At 37.5% G+C, this 17178-nt stretch overlaps 1 protein-coding gene across 1 annotated transcript; it reads right to left on the bottom strand.

Annotated features, from left to right (window-relative positions):
* Nucleotides 1-5991: 5991 nt before the first annotated feature.
* Nucleotides 5992-12672, bottom strand: LOC133294738 (uncharacterized). The gene is made up of 3 exons (XM_061493481.1): nucleotides 12550-12672; nucleotides 11435-12056; nucleotides 5992-6164 (listed from the first exon to the last, which is right to left on the bottom strand). Exons 1-3 carry the CDS (start codon nucleotides 12670-12672, stop codon nucleotides 5992-5994), a joined length of 918 nt encoding a protein of 305 aa, XP_061349465.1.
* Nucleotides 12673-17178: the final 4506 nt, after the last annotated feature.

Raw genomic sequence — 17178 nt, 5'->3', positions numbered from 1 at the left:
TGTTGAGATACCAATTTCGTATATTTAATCCCAAACAGTACTAAAGTGGTCAAAGAGCCCCGTATTGTCTTTACAATCTTTTTATGCTTTACACTAAGGTGTGTTTCGTACCAAGTTTTTTTTAGTTTTCTGGGAAAGTAAAGTAAGGAAAATAACAATGCCATGTTTAGTATGAAAAAACACCAAAATTTTCTGGATAAATTTTTTTCCCAAAAATAATTTTTGTGTGTAATTTTATGTACAGTCCCCCGTCAATAGAATGCTATAGATTAGGTGGAACTTTTTTGTTGTCCGGAAAAGTAAAAAGTGACCCACGAAAGTGTTGGACAAATGGTTTCAATACTCAAGAGGGGAGGTGAATTGAGTTTTACAAAATCTTTTCGCAAAGTGCCTCCTTTGATAATTTAAAGACTATTTCTTCAATAAAGTGATTTAATGAGGAAAAATCTAAGTGTGAGATCAAGTGTAGAGATTAACAAAGTAAGCAAGCGAATGGATAAAGAAAATCTAAAGATGCAATTTCAATAATAAAGTAAAGAGGTAAAGGTTAGAGAAATTGCAAACTAGATGTATCCTGGTTCAGTCACCACCACCGTGACCTACGTCCAGACTGAAGCCGCTCAATCAATTCTTTTCACTAACTATCAAGCTTGAGGGTGCTTGACAAACCTCTACAACCTTTCAAGACTTCAGGCTCTTGATGCCTCACAATTTTTCACTCTAAATTTACTTAGGAATTTGGTAACCTCTCAAGTATAGGGTTCACTCCCCTCTCAAATCAAGAAGTAAGATTGAGGTGATTAAAAGTGGCTAAGTACTCTCAAAGTACAGATTGCACAAATTGAAGAACTAAGAGATGTATAGCTTCAAAAGAAAGATGAGCTCAAGTGTATGCAATGAGTAAAGTAAGCAATTAATGAGCAATAACGAGCTAGAATGAGTAATAAATATTCAATAAATGATCTAGGATCGTGTATTGTTCACCATGACTGATGTGGGTATTTATAGTGACACTTCTTTGAAAACTAGCCATTTCTAGCCGTTTTATAGCCGTTGTAATCCGTACATATCCGGATATTTATCGGGCTCATATCCGGATATGGATATCCGGATATTGTATCCGGATATTGATATTTGGATATTCTCAGTGCAATATCCGGATATTTCATGGTAGCATCCTTTTTGCTCGAATTCTGAGTTTCTTTACTTTTAAAAGGGTTTCTATGACTTGTAATTCATAAAGTTGATTATGGAAACTGTCTTGAAGGGTTTAAATCATGTAGGTACCTTTTTCAAATCAATTTTGGACAAATCAACCTTTTGTTTTGACACTTCTTTAAGGATGCATGCTTTTGAAAGATATGAGTGATGAATGACCTTGAGCTCATGCAATGCTTAGTATCTATACATCTTTACACATTTTTCCTAAGTCCTAAATAAATATACCATTTGAGATTTTGGACTTGGATTGATGCTTGAGACTTGGTGCTTGCATTGCTTTCACATTTGCTTGAGTTTCTTTTTGGATGTTGCTTCGTTCTTGATCATTTCTCTTTGTTATCATCAAAACTATGTTGGCGTGGAATCATCAAGTGTACGTTGCATCCACATCATCACTTTGATTCATCAGAAAGAATAGACCACATTACCCTTTAGTTTGTACGATTATTACCCTTTGATTTGTATAATTTTTGAACAAATGGTGTCACGTACAGAACTTTTTGAATCAAAATAAAAGTGGGGTTATTTTGGTAAAATAATCTCACAATCCCACTAATATTTCATAATCAACCAAACACAAACTCAGTAAACTTAACCACAAAATCTTGGGAAAATTTATACTTACCAAACACCTTTTTAGTCACATTTTCAGATAACTCATTTTTCCATAATATTTTAGAGAATCAAGATTTTCAGGTAAACAAAAATTTCTCTTCTACCAAACGCCACCTAAGAGTGAGGTGTGTGTATGGTCGTGAAACCAAAACAAACAAATAACTTTTTTTTAAAATAAAGCATGAAATTGTTTTTGATTTACCAACGGCTAAATTTTTTCAGTTTTTAACCAAAAATGTTAAGTTTGAGCTTTTCCAACACACCTAAACAAGAAAAAATAAAATAAAAATAAAATAGAGCATGAAATCATGTTCGAGCTTTACCAACGGCTAAACTTATTCGTAGACCACCGCGATAAGACACGACCCAATAACAACCGTGTTACACTCAATTTTATCAAACCAAGACCATCTAAATCAGAGCCACAATTATTGCACAAAGACGCGGTAGGATGTGTACCACGTCTACTGTGCACGTTGGAAATCGTGCATGAAATTGGCACTCACAGTGCCGCGTCCAAAATTGGTACTTTGAGATTGTTGGAGTGCATGAAATTGGTACACATCCTATCGCATTTTTGTGCAATGGCTCTGATTCAGATGATCTTGGTTTGATAAAATTGAGTGTAACGCGATTGTTATCGTGTCGTGTCTTATCGCAGTGGTGTCAGTACCACGCCATTATGCATTACTATAATAAGTTTGACCGGAAGCTTAATCTGGTCAAACTTTTAAAAAAAAGAAACTACTGCAGTCAAAATCTCAAAAATTATGTTTGAGGTTTAAGCACTGAAACAAGCAAAAAAAATAAAGTACAAAAAATAGAGGTAGGATAGTTTAGAAATTTTATTTTCCTTTTACATTATAAATTTTACTAAAATATCCTATATTATTATTTTCCAAACCTCAAATCAATATTTTTTTGGATTGGAAGAGATAATTCTATAATGCTATCTAATGAAGTAACTATATTTAAAGATGTTAATCCCTATATTTAATAAAGTAAAATATAAAAAGTATTTTAAACCTTCCACCAGCCCATCACCTATAATGCTATTGCTATCATCTGTCATCACCACCACATCACCACTCTCATTGCATTATTATGTAGCCTGCAAGACAAAATTTATATATCATCAGTGGATGTTAAAAAATATATATGAACATAAGATTGTTACTTCACATCTCAACCATTAATTATTGTATATTTAATGGTTATAATTTATTTAGGATTAATTATTAATTAATAGACATAACTCAATAAGCAATAATTGTCAAATGCAAGAAAATCAATGACTAAGATTAGGAATAAGACTTTGTAATCTTATAACGAAGTCAAAAGATCCTTCCCCACTCTCTATACATGTGTGTGTGAAAGAAAAAAAAATCAATCTAATAATAAATTAATAATATAATTATTTAATAAAAAGTTATTTAACGATATAAGGGTAATTTTGACTAACTCGTGAAAATTTTAGACTATTAAGTTGATGGATACTTAAGGAAAAACACACGTAGAATGAGTTGGGTAACTTGTGTACGTTACGTTATTTATGGTCTACCTAAGTGTTAATAATTTGATATCCCTTAGTTGGGATTTTTTATAGTTAAAATAAAATTGTGCTCTTGATTGAAAAACGCTAACGTAAATAAATATTTTTAATGTATAAACATAGAAAATCATCACTAATTTCATGATATATGATCTCTAAGTTTGCAAGGAAAATTATGTCAGGCTGGTCCAGGGGGAAGCCCGTGGCGGGAGGCCACCACCAATGAGCTAACTGGAACAAATATTCCAAGTGGGTCCGACATCACATCTCAACCCAAAACCTTAAGGCATTGGACTCTTCACTTAGTCCATTACCAACCAATGTAGGACTTATTGATATGCTCGACAATCACCTAGCCGATCACCAGTCTAGCTCGACAACATTGATATGCTACCCAAGTACTCAACTCGCCTCCTAGGCAATCATTAGTCTAGCTCGTGGCGGGAGACCACCACCAATCCCAAATACACCAAATGAGTCTGATACCACATGTCAACCCAAAACCTTAAGGCATTGGGTTCATGAGTCCTTCCATTTATATACTCTTCATTTAACTCATTACCAATCAATGTGGGACTCATCACACTTGAATATCTCAACAATCTCTGCCTCAAGTGTGAAACCCAACATTGATATGCTCCCCCTCAACCGAGTACTCAGGGCCCAAGTACTCAACCCGCCTCAACCGAATACGATGGCCCAAGTACTCAAACCCGCCTCCTATCCAATGACCAGACTAGCCGGAGCACAACCAATACCATTGTTGTATTTGTTCCACCTAGCCCATTGATGGTAGCCCTCAGCCACAGGCTTCCCCGTGTATCCGCCTTGACAAATTATGTTATACACATAAACATTGTTTAAGTGTATGACTCCAAGTTGATATTGCAGGGTTGTGAATTTCTATGTGTCAATATTGATGGATAGCAATGGAACTATCATAAGTGAGAGACGTTAAATCCAAACAACATTTTAAACTATCCTAACTAAATTCATGCTTCGGGGGCTTGACATTGTTGATCAAGTTACTCTTTTGGGTAGATTTCTAGAAATTGTCTGTTGTCTGGAAATCCAAGTTTATGACTTTCTTTACAAAGTATCTCTGTTTAATGCTATTAGCTCTCTCCAGTGAATCTGGATATCATCATGGACAAAAATATAAATGGCATCTTCTGAGAAATTATATATGATCTGTTGAGATATATAGAAATGTTGAGATATATAGTCTCACATTGGTGGTTATATGTGCAACTAAAGTGGAGTTTATAAGGTCTTGGGCACTCCCACCCTTTGAGCTAGCTTTTGGGGTGGTGTATCCCAAGGTTCTTTACATGGTATCAGAGCGTTCGAAATCTCACCTTCTCACATGTATGTGGGCTTGTATATTGTCCACCCTTTAAGCCCAGTGGGCTCTCGTGTGAGGGGGCGTGTTGAGATATATAAAAACCATTAATGTAGCCTCACCTAACAGCTTAAGCTTTTGGGTTGAATTGGTTCTTTACATGGTATCAGAGTCTCGCCGTCCCCCACTTCCTCTTGTGGAGTTTCTTAGCACAGGTAGGCTGGGCATGTTGCATTGTCCACGCTTTAAGCCCAAAGTGTTAGGAAATTATATTTTCTAATAATTATTGTGGGTCACATATTATATTAATAATTATATTGTGCTATTTATATATATTGGGTAAATTAAAGTGATCAGTTAAATATTCCCAAATAGATTCCTAAGTGAGTATGGGCTGAATGAGTGGATACCGGTGTTGGGCCAGCTAGGTATAATGGGAGCTTGTTGGCCCAACAATAAAGATAAAAACACTATAAAAAAGGGTTATGGTCCCAATACGTCAAATTAACAACCCTAGTTTCTCTTCCCCATCAAGAGAGAGACGACACACTAAGGAATAAGGTTTTAGGGTGATTTGACTGAGGAAGACTACAAACCTCAAGAGACAAGATAAAAGTTATTCCGCTGCAATGGAGACAGGTATGCCTCCACTTTTATGTTGTTCTTATTTTTCTTTATGATTTGGTATGATGGATCTTGGCTTGTAGGTGATAGTTATCACCATAAGGTTTAGAGGAATTAAAAATTCCAACACAAAGACCTTATAAACTCCACATTAGTTGCTCATACAACCAATGTGGGACTATATATCTCAACATGCCCCCTCACACGAGATCTTGATTCATTAGCCTGACTTAGCATTATTTCCATTTCTTATTGTGAACTAAGCACGAAGTTTTATTTACTCAAATAGCATATTTTTTATAATTTGTCTACCAGTGGTAGCATAAGCAAATTTTATGTGACTTTCAAATGTATATATATATATACACACACTGAGCTATAATCCTGACTCCTTCAATATATCTTCCTCCATCACACATTCATCAGTAAGTATGAAACGGTATATTTATATATGAAAAACACAATCAACCCCAAATTGAGTACTCTTGTAGATAAATAAATGGAAACTGACAACAGTCTTAGCATACATTTTAAAAATGAAAAACACAATCAACTAAGAACAGTCATAAAGGACAACTCAGTTAACAATCCTAAAATCTTTACCATGGAGAAAACAGAGATGGTGAGATGAAATGGCTTAAAGCAAACCATCTACCAGTGAGCACTTGTGAAAGCGCCTCACTTTAGATTTGGCATCTGCAATAGTTGCAGCTATTGCTGTACACTCGTCCCTTGCTTTAGCCAGTGTCTCCTTGCAAATAGTCTCTTTAGCATGGATTGATCGGAGCTTTTCTGCCACAGCATTATTTTCTGCATCATTTTTTTCAAGTTCTCTCTCCACATTTTTGTTGGGAAAACTCGGTTCCCTCAGATCGGCTCAGGGGCCTTTTGTGCCGAAGTCAATCAACAAGATCCTGATCTCGGATCTCGGCAATACCTCGGCCTGAACTTCACCAGGTCAGGTAGCGCAGCAGAGAAATCAAAATGAAAACAGGAGAAAGAGAAGAAGAACAACGTGGGAAAACCTTCTCCAATGAAGAAGTAAAAACCCACGGGACCTAGTCCAGATCAAAAATCCACTATGAAAATAATGGTTACAAATAATCAAATACACCAATGTGGTGGTTAACTCAACCTCTCCAACAATGGTGATAATCAAACTACCCTAGAGATGTTTCACTCAAACTCTCTCTCTAGAGATCTTTCAAATGCAAAGCATAAAGCCTTGCTCAAACAATCAAATAATTCTCTCAAATTTGTTCTCTCAAATCTGACCTCTCTAATCTAACCTAGCCTCCACCCTCAACTAATGAGTATATATAGAGGAGGTGGAAATTAGGGTTAGGGTTTTTAGGAAACCCCTCAAATGGGCTTGGGCTTAGCATTGAAGGAGGAAGCCCAACAAATCTCCCCCTCCGACTTCAATGCGACGACTTCAGCATCAACCCGGCTCCTTCACAGCAGTCTTCAAATTTTCTTGCTGGAACCGGCTTTGTCATCATGTCGGACCAATTTTGGTCAGTGTGCACCTTGACGAGTTCGAGCTCTCCACCTTCCACCACATCTCGGATCCAGTGATACCTCACATCAATATGCTTAGTGCGGGAGTGATAGGTTGAATTCTTCGCAAGATGGATTGCGCTTTGATTGTCACAACCCAGCTCGTACTTGTCTTGATCATGGCCGAGTTCCATGAGGAACTTCTTCATCCACAACATCTCTTTGCTTACCTCAGTAGCGACAATGTACTCAACCTCAGTTGTAGATAGTGCAACACATTTCTGAAGTCTTGATTGCCAAGAGACAGCTCCTCCGGCAAATCTCATCATGTATCCCGTCGTCGACTTCCTCGAGTCGAAATCTCCCCCTAAATCAGAATCCGAGTAGCCTTGCAACTCGGCTTTGCCTTCTCCAAATCGGAGACATAAGTCGGTCGTACCTCGGAGGTACTTGAAGATCCACTTCACTGCTTCCCAGTGCTCTTTGCCGGGGTTTGACAGATACCGGCTTACCATTCCAACAGCATACGCCAAGTCGGGTCTAGTGCAAACCATTGTATATATCAAGCTTCCGACGGCGGATTGGTAAGGGACCTTCATCATCTCATCTTTGTCTTCATCAGATCTCGGACATTGCTTCTGGTTCAGCTTTATGTGTCCGGCTAGGGGGGTGCTCACTGTTTTGGCTTTGTCCATGCTGAATCTCTTCAGAATCTTCTCAATATATTTTTCTTGACTTAGCCACAGTAGCTTCTTCTTTCTATCTCGGGTGATCTTGATTCCGAGAATCTGCTTTGCAGGGCTGAGGTCCTTCATTGTGAAGGACGAGCTCAACGCCTTTTTCAGGGCGGCTATCCTCAATTTGTCTTTCCCTACAATAAGCATGTCGTCAACATATAACAACAAGATCAAAAAATCTCCTGCCTCATACCTCTTCACAAATACGCAGTGGTCGGCTTCAGTCTTCACAAACTTATGATCAATCATGAATGATTCAAATTTCTTGTACCACTGCCGAGGTGCTTGCTTCAAGCCATAGAGGCTCTTTTTCGAACGACATACCAAGTCTTCTTGGTCTGGAGCTTGGAATCCTTCAGGTTGCTCCATATATATTTCTTCTTCTAAGTCACCGTGAAGAAATGTCGTCTTCACGTCCATTTGTTCTACCTCGAGGTCCATCGAAGCTGCCATAGCTAACACGGTTCGGACCGAGGTCATTTTCACCACAGGAGAAAAAATCTCCTCAAAATCAACTCCTTTCTTCTGATTGCAGCCTTTCACTACAATCCGGGCTTTGTATCTCAGCTTTTGCCCGTTCTCTTCATTCTTAATCTTGTAGACCCATTTGTTTTTCAGAGCTCGTCTTCCTTTTGGCAACTCAGTCAGCTCATAAGTTTGATTCTCGTGCAGAGACTTCATCTCGTCTTGCATTGCCTTTTCCCATTCTTCTTTCTCTGAGCTCATCATAGCCTCATCATAACTCTGAGGCTCACCGTCTTCAGCAACAACGGTGTATTCATCAGATGGGTATCTCGTAGAGGGTCTTCTTTCTCGAGTTGGATATCTCGGCTGTTCTTCAGCTTGAGAACCCGGTTCATCATTCTCATCCCGGATCTCATCATCAACTCGGACCTCAATGTCTTGGTCATCTTCAGCTTGTTGCTGATCATCATTTTCTTGATTTTCTCCCCCTGCTTCAACTCGGACAGGAGGGATGGGTTCTTCACGTCTGACAGTAACTCGGACTTTGGGCTTCGAGATGTCATGAATATTCTCATGCTCATGAAAGATCACATCTCGGCTTCTCACGATCTTCTTATTGATTGGATCCCAAAGTCGGAACCCGAACTCACATCTCGACGAACCAAGATAGATGCATTCTTTTGTCTTCGCATCAAGTTTGGCCCTTTCATCTTTAGGGATATGCACGAAAGCTCGACATCCAAACACCTTCAATTGATTATAGGCCGCTTTCTGACCTGTCCAGACTTCTTCTGGAATTTCTCCTTCAAGTGGCCGTGATGGTGAGAGGTTGATCAAGTCAACAGCAGTTTTGACGGCTTCTCCCCAGAATGATTTCGGCAATCCGACATTGGATAACATGCTTCGGACCTTCTCTTCAATAGTTCTGTTCATCCTCTCAGCAAGTCCATTCAACTGTGGAGTCTTGGGGGGCGTCTTCTCAAGTCGAATCCCGGCCGTTCTGCAGTATGCATCAAATGGGCCGCAATACTCACCACCATTGTCAGATCGGACCACCTTCAATTTCTTGCCAGTCTCCCTTTCAACTATAGAATGGAATTATTTAAAGGATTGGAGTACCTGGTCTTTAGTCTTCAACAAATATACCCACACTTTGCGGGAATGGTCATCAATAAATGAAACAAAGTACTGAGCTCCTCCAAGAGATTTCTCTGACATGGAGCAAACATCAGTATGGACGAGGTCAAGAATATTCCTTCGTCTTCTTGGTTGATCCGGTCTCGCAAAGGAAACCCGGTGCTGTTTTCCAGCTAGGCAGTGCGTGCAACTCTCCAACGCTTGGCCTTTCAACCCGGTCAATAATCCTTTCTTGTTCAGGATCTGTAGCCCTTTCTCGCTCATGTGGCCGAGGCGCTTATGCCATAGCTCCAAGCTAGGTTCATCTCGAACAGAATTGGCTTCTCCGCCATTGATTTTTTCTTGCATCACGTACAAGGAGCCTTCCTTCTTACCTCGGGCCACGACCAAGTTTCCCTTGGCCAGCTTCCATCTCACACTACCGAAGTAGTTCACTAACCCGGCATCGTCAAGCTTGCCTACCGAGATTAGGTTCAAACACATGTCAGGAACATGCCTTACATCTTTCAACACAAGTCGGCATCCGACATCTGTGGTCAGAGTTACATCACCGACACCAACAATCTTGCTGGTCACTTGATTTCCCATCTTCACGACTCCAAAATCACTACCTCGATAAGAGGAGAAAAAACCTTTGTGTGGAGTAACGTGGAAGGAGGCACCAGAGTCAACAATCCAGGTGCAGTCATCATATGCAACATTCAAATAATTATCCTCACCTAGGAGGAATATATCGGCATTAGGGTTTGCAACCACCGCAGTAGTGCTCTTGTCTTCCCTCTTCTTGGGAATAATCTGATCCGGCTTCACAGAGCCGTTCTTCTCATCATTCTGCAGGGTCCAGCAGTCTAGCTTCTTATGGCCTGTCTTTCCACAGTAAAAGCATTTCAACTCATATTTCGGCTTTGACTGACCTCTGGACTTTCCTCTTCTATCTCGATCTCGACCGCGGCTTTTACTTCTACCCCGGGAGTCGGATTTCCCTTTGTTCTCAGCAACATTGGCCTCAGACGTACTCGAAATACCTCGTTCTCTTCTCCTGGATTCTTCGCCCAGGAGGCTGTCTGTCACGACATCCATCTTTAATTTTCCATCTGGAGTCGAGTTATTCAGGGTCACCACCAGAGAATCCCAGCTTTCTGGCAGCGAGCTCAACAGCAGCAATGCCTGCAATTCTTCATCAATTTTCATATCAGCCTTTGTCAGCTGATTCACAATACCTTTGTAGGTGTTCAGGTGTTCAATCATGCTCATGTCGTCCTTGTATTCAAGCTTAACAAGTCGGCGAACCAGGTGTGCTTTGTTCCTGGGAGTCTTCTTCTGAATCATGGACTCTAGCTTCGTCCACAACTCATACGCGTTCGTCAATTCGGACACGTGCTCAAAGAGGCTTTTATTAATATATTTCCTGATCGTGGCTACCGCCTTCCGACTCAGGATCTCCCACTCCTTATCAGTTTTTCCTGCTGGTCTCTCATCAAGGATAATGGGCTCATGCAGATCTTTGCAGTAGAGATGATCTTCCATCATCGGTCTCCAATAAGTGAAGTTGTCTGCGGTCAACTTAAACATATCTCCATCATGAGTTATGCCACTGGTCTCCATCTCGTCTCCTTCAGAACCCGTCGAACTCGGGCTCTGATACCACTGTTGGGAAAACTCGGTTCCCACAGATCGGCTCAGGGGCCTTTTGTGCGGAAGTCAATCAACAAGATCCTGATCTCGAATCTCGGCAATACTTCGGCCTGAACTTCACCAGGTCAGGTAGCGCAGCGAAAAAATCAAAATGAAAACAGGAGAGAGAGAAGAAGAACACAACCAGATTTAACGTGGGAAAACCTTCTCCAATGAAGAAGTAAAAACCCACGGGACCTAGTCCAGATCAAAAATCCACTATGAAAATAATGGTTACGAATAATCAAATACACCAATGTGGTGGTTAACTCAACCTCTCCAACAATGGTGATAATCAAACTACCCTAGAGATGTTTCACTCAAACTCTCTCTCTAGAGATCTTTCAAATGCAAAGCATAAAGCCTTGCTCAAACAATCAAATAATTCTCTCAAATTTGTTCTCTCAAATCTGACCTCTCTAATCTAACCTAGCCTCCACCCTCAACTAATGAGTATATATAGAGGAGGTGGAAATTAGGGTTAGGGTTTTTAGGAAACCCCTCAAATGGGCTTGGGCTTAACATTGAAGGAGGAAGCCCAACAATTTTTAATGAATTGTCTATTGCTCTTTTCAGCTTCTTTGAGTGTGCTAGATTGACTAAGAATATGTTTTGCCTCAAGTATCTGAAACAGTCTCATCTGAAGCCACCCTATGTCCACTTTCATATTTTTCATTTCATTCACAAGAGCAATCATATCTTGCAGGTTATCTTCTTTGATTTTACCAAGATCCTCGTCTTGCAATTCTGAGAAGATATCACATATCATCTCCAACAACGTTGAACGGTATTTCATTGTTGATATGGTACAATTCTTAGCAATATCTCCATGCTTATTGAGGATTTTTTTTAGTAGGGGTATGGATTCTGGCTTCACTTGGTATGCATCAACTGTGCCCGTTGGCAAGCTCTGTCCGACAGAGTTAACCTCATCTTCATTATCATCACACATCTTGACCATTTCAGTTTGATTGAGGCTGAAAGATCGGGATGGACGTTCAGCCATTGAAATAGACTTGTTATGATTCTTATTTGCTCTTGATGCTTGAATATTAGGCCCTTCCATTTGATCTAAGTGATTTGGCGCTGACATTTCAGCCTCACTTGCCTCCTCCATTTCTGGTATATCTACTTGTGTCATGTTGAAAGTATCAGCATGTATAAGAGAACCTGTTGGAGCTTGATATGCCTGCACAATTAATCTTTTTAATGGTAGACATCTGATGAATGTTTGCAGAGGTGCACTCAAATGCAAAAAAAAAAATAAAAAAAATTGAGGACAAACTAGAGATTATGAGAAATAAAATTCTGTCATCTAAAAAATCATGTGTGTGCGTGTTAAATGCATCATTTTAATATATTTATAGTACAATCATAAACTAAAGACAGAAGAAATATGGTAAAATAAGAATAAATATATGAGTATCCATCTCAAATGCATACCAAACTAATAACTACTTAAAATTTGAAGCGTAGAACCAACTCTAATCTTGTACATTTTCATGGCTGCTCCCCGTCAAACTTTTACTTGGGTTATTAGAAGCTAATAATGACCAGTTTTTTTTTTTCAAAAGTTTTAAATCAACAACTAATATTTTAATATAAAATGTAGACAATGTGAAGTGCCAAGTTCTAAAAATTAAAACTTTACAACGATAGTCTTTTATAACACGTTTACTTGCCTTGTTGATGATGTTAGCAGGTGAATCAGAGCCCATAACATCAACCAGCTTCCTATTGTTCTTTATTGTTCCTTCTCCTTCTTCATGCTTCTTTAGTCTCAGTGATCTCCTCCTGGGTGGCATGGTAATATAGAATGCAAGTTTTTTTTTTTTGCAACTTAGAATGCAAGTTTTCAACCAGGAAGACTCACCAGTGATACAAATGACTTAGATGCAACCTTCTATTTCTTTATTAAGCTTCAAATGTGCTTCTTCGAACCTTTCCTGTCACTATCAGGTCAAAAGAAAGGACCGTACTAGCAGATATGCAAAACAAAAGAAAGGACCGTTACAAGCAGTAGCAGATATGCAATGCAAAAGAAAGGACAGTACTAGCAGACAACGCATCTTCCACCTCAAACAATACATCTTCAAAATCATTTATTATTTCTCAACACAACAAAGATCAACCTCAATAGCATAAGAAAGAATAATTAATTAATTAATCAGTGCTCATATTTATAATATACTACACTAACACTAACAAGAAGGGGAATCAAGTCTAGTCAGCGACATCAACATTATCTCATACCGAAAAAGAAGTGGGAATGTGATGTGATACAATTATAAGGAATCTGTTGAAAAAATGAGTAAGTTAAAAAAAGTTGTTTCCTAGGATAAAATATTACTATAATATTCCTAACCCATTTAATTAAAAAAGGGCATATGATTAAATATTTAATCATGCATAAATAGGTTAAATTACGTAAAAGACCTAATTAAATAAATTAGGGTTACTTTTGAGATAAAAAGTACAGTTAGTGAGATTTTTAGAGTAAAAATGTGTGTAGAAAAAATTACTCATAATGCAAATTCGCGATGGAAATGCCCTCTTCCCCCAACCTACGGGGCTAGCTCCTCTCGGAAGGATGTTGACCCTGTCACCGATGCTCTTGGCTTTTGTCTGTTAACCATGCTACCAGGCCTAGCTACCACAGAAAGGCCGCACCCAATCCCTACGGTTGATAGGCGCACTGATTCCATTCATGATTAGAATTGAACTTCTATTTTGAATCTGAGCTTGTACCAAGCTCCTTTCCGTGTAAGCTATTCCATGCGATGTCTTTCACCCTTAGTCGAGTGAAGTAACCCGAGGGTGATATAGTACGCTCTTTGGCTTAGAAGAAGTATGACTAAAAAAATATTCTAGTTCATTGAGTAAAGTTTGGTATTGAATGGAGGTGTGTAGATAGATAAGCTATTATCCAATTAAAGTAACTTAACGTATTTAACTTTTTTAGTGAATTCCTTATTCAACTCCCTCCCGGGCGCGCCGTCTTTCTTCCATAGAAACCAAGTTTAGGTTTTCTTTTTCTTTTCTTTGATTTCTCATAACATAATCATCCAAATACAAAAGTTCATTCCACTCATTTATTGGGGTTGAAAATGCTTGTGTGGGGAGCTCTCTCTTCCTAAAAATTCGGTCACTATTTATCCTAGTGAGAGAAGTTGATTTTTGAGTGAAACTAAGCTTGAGTTTTGTTCCTTAGATCTTGGATAAGCGATTTGAGGTAAGAAATCCTCATTCTAATGGTTTGATTTATATGATTTAAGTTTTGAATATTATGAGCATGTGTTATGAAAGATTTTTGAGTTAGAAATAATACCAAGATGTCTAAATAAAATAGAAGAAAATAGATTACCAAAAAAGAAAAAGAAAATAGATTGAAGACAAAAGATAAAATAAAAAATAACGCCAAATATGTCAGAAATTTACAAATACTATTTTTTTTCTTCCATTTCTTTTAACCGTTATGAAAAGGACAAAAAGTGAAAAGAAATAAAAAATGGGTTTTATAAGAGTTATGTTGTAGGAAAAGTGATTGTGTAATGTTATAGAGATTCGTTTTGCTTGCTTTAATTTTTTATTTATTTTTTTGTTTTAAAAAATGTGGGTCCTACAAAATGTTGTGAGGGTAGGAAAGTTTGTTGGGTTATGTTAAAGGATAAAACTAAAACCCATGAAAAATAGAAGAAATAAAAAGGCATACATTTTAAATCAAAAAGTAGTTAGGAATGTTGCGTTACTATAATAAAAGAGCAAAACCTCAAGCATCATTTAGTAATTCTCAGTATACAACATTTAGTTATCACAGATCTGATCTTTTTGGTTGTTGAATCAAAGAACAGATAATTTTGATTGTGATACAACATGAACAAACAACAAACATTCCATGCTTTCATTTTGATATTCTCCCCTTTCTATTTCTATTTGTCACTGCAATTTGCGCAACCGGAGAACAAGTCCTGAGCTTCTGAACCCAAAATTTCACATCCTCTCTGCCCAACCTGGAACTCATCATCAGAACAATCCCAAAGAAAAACCCTAAAAACCATTCCTTGATGGCTTTCTTTCCCTGCCATAACCGAATCAAAGAAACCCCTGCGACACAAAACAATAACGCCCTCAGAAACAGGTCCATCTCTGAAATCCTCCACGACCACAAACCCGCAACGCAGATCAACACGAACACGAACCACGCCGATTTCATCCTCCTCCGCCTCCTCCTCCTGGTTATTTTCCCACTCCAGCCACCAACGAGACGTTTCAGAACGTGATGCTCTGGGCGAACTCCATTCCAATCGCCGCGCGCGATTTCGCCGATGAGCGAATTCAATGGCTCCGGCAAGATCTTGAGATTGAATGCAATCATGGAAGCCAGTTGAAGCATCTTTCGATTCGATGGTTGGGACCACCCACGCCTCCTAGCGCACACGATTGGTTGATGTGTCTGCGTTGGATGCGATTGCGAAAGGCGAAGCAAGATTGAATTGCGTAAACAAGAATTGGTGTTAATTTTGGAGATTGGGTTGAATGGGAGTGGAAGATGGTGATCTGAAATTGAAATGAGGCATTGGGTTGTGGAGGTGTAGGGTTTCACCATTGTACTGTGCTGAGTACTGACCGTTAGAATCGAAGAAGAAAGTTTCTTGTTCAAACTTGAAATGGATTTTCTTCATAGGTACTTATAATTATTTAAAGAAAAATATATTAAAATTTTTTAAGACAATAAATGTCTTAATTCTTCATTAAATACTTTACAATTTTAAATAATTTAAAAAGTCTTTATCAGATCCTCTGTGACATATGGTAATGTGAAATAATATATGACAAGATCCAATCCCCTTCTTTGTTACTTTTTTAGTTTTTGCCGAATGTTCTCATGTCTCTTCTATTGTTGAGATAGGGTGTTGGTTTTGCCCGTCACTCAATCATAATATGAGTAAACTTCTTATATTTCTCCTCTTTATTTCACTAGAAAGTAAAACAAGATTTTATCCTTATAATTTTTGTATAGTGCTTTACTTTTTTTCTCATGTTACTGCACATAAATAATCACTACTAGAAATATTAATATTTTCAACAGAATTTTGTTTTCCGTTGCAATTTACAACGGAATATTTTTCCGTTGAAAAATTCAACGGAATGTATTCCGTTGGAAGCCTTACCTTTCCGTCATGAAATAATATTAAAATAATAAATTCCGTCGAAAATTTCAACGGAAAATATATCCATCAAAAAATTCTGTCTCAATTTACAACAGAATTTAACAAAAATTCCGTTGAAATTTTTGACGAAATTAATTTCTGTTGAAAATTCTGTCATAATTTCTGACAGAATTTAACTATAATTCCATCGATAATTGCAATAGAAAAAATCTCCGTGAGAAAATTCCGTTGTAAAATTCAACGGAATTTATCTACAATTCCGTCTATAATTTCAACGGAAAATAGTTATGTCAAAAAATTCCGTTGTAAATTTCAACAAGAAAAAGTTTCACCCAAAAGTTATGTAACAGTTTGCAACGGAATTTATCTATAACTCCGTTGAAAATTTCAACGAAATTGAATTCCGTTGAAAATTCTTAACAGTTTACAACGGAATGTTCATAGAATTCCGTCAAAAAAATATTTTTAATTTAAAAAAAATTAAATTCATATGAATTTTAATTCAACAAATATTGATGGCATTTTAAACTGCCAGCATAAATACTGATGTCATCTTGAAAACTGCCTACGGATATGGGGGCACTATATCCATCTGCATGATTTGGAGTCAATTTTCTCAACCAACGGAATAACCAGCCATTAAACTTTTTCTTTGGACAAAAGATATGACAACTTTATTAAAAAAAATTACATATAATAAAAAATACAAACTAGTTTTACAAATAATTCTCTATTACACCAAAAAATAAATAAATTGCAACAAAAAAAATCTAACTATAAAAACTATTATATGCGTGTAGCTATTTGAAGCTAAAGTATTATTAACAAAAAAGTAAAATAAAAAAAAAAAGTCTACGTATATATGCGTATCTATATCTATAACGCTACTTAACTATCTATATATAAGGTTATATATATATATATATATATAAGGCAATCTATTTTTAGAGCAAATTTATAAAAAAAAAAAAACCCAGAAAACATAAATAGAAGAAAAAAAATAATGCTGATAAAAAAAAACATAGAAGTAGAAATTTGTAAAAAAAATCCAGAAAACATAAAAATGATGATATAATGGTTTAAATTATTGATTTTTATGTGTTTTACCTTTTGAAGTAAACGTGTATCTGATAGGATTCA

This window comes from Gastrolobium bilobum, unplaced genomic scaffold (assembly GCF_033153095.1).
Source record: "Gastrolobium bilobum isolate Gb01-03AN ecotype WA unplaced genomic scaffold, APGP_CSIRO_Gbil_v1 utg3268, whole genome shotgun sequence".
NCBI classification, from domain to species: domain Eukaryota; kingdom Viridiplantae; phylum Streptophyta; class Magnoliopsida; order Fabales; family Fabaceae; genus Gastrolobium; species Gastrolobium bilobum.
The sequence above is the reverse complement of the archived record's forward strand: the minus strand, read 5'-3'. Positions and strand labels throughout refer to the sequence as shown.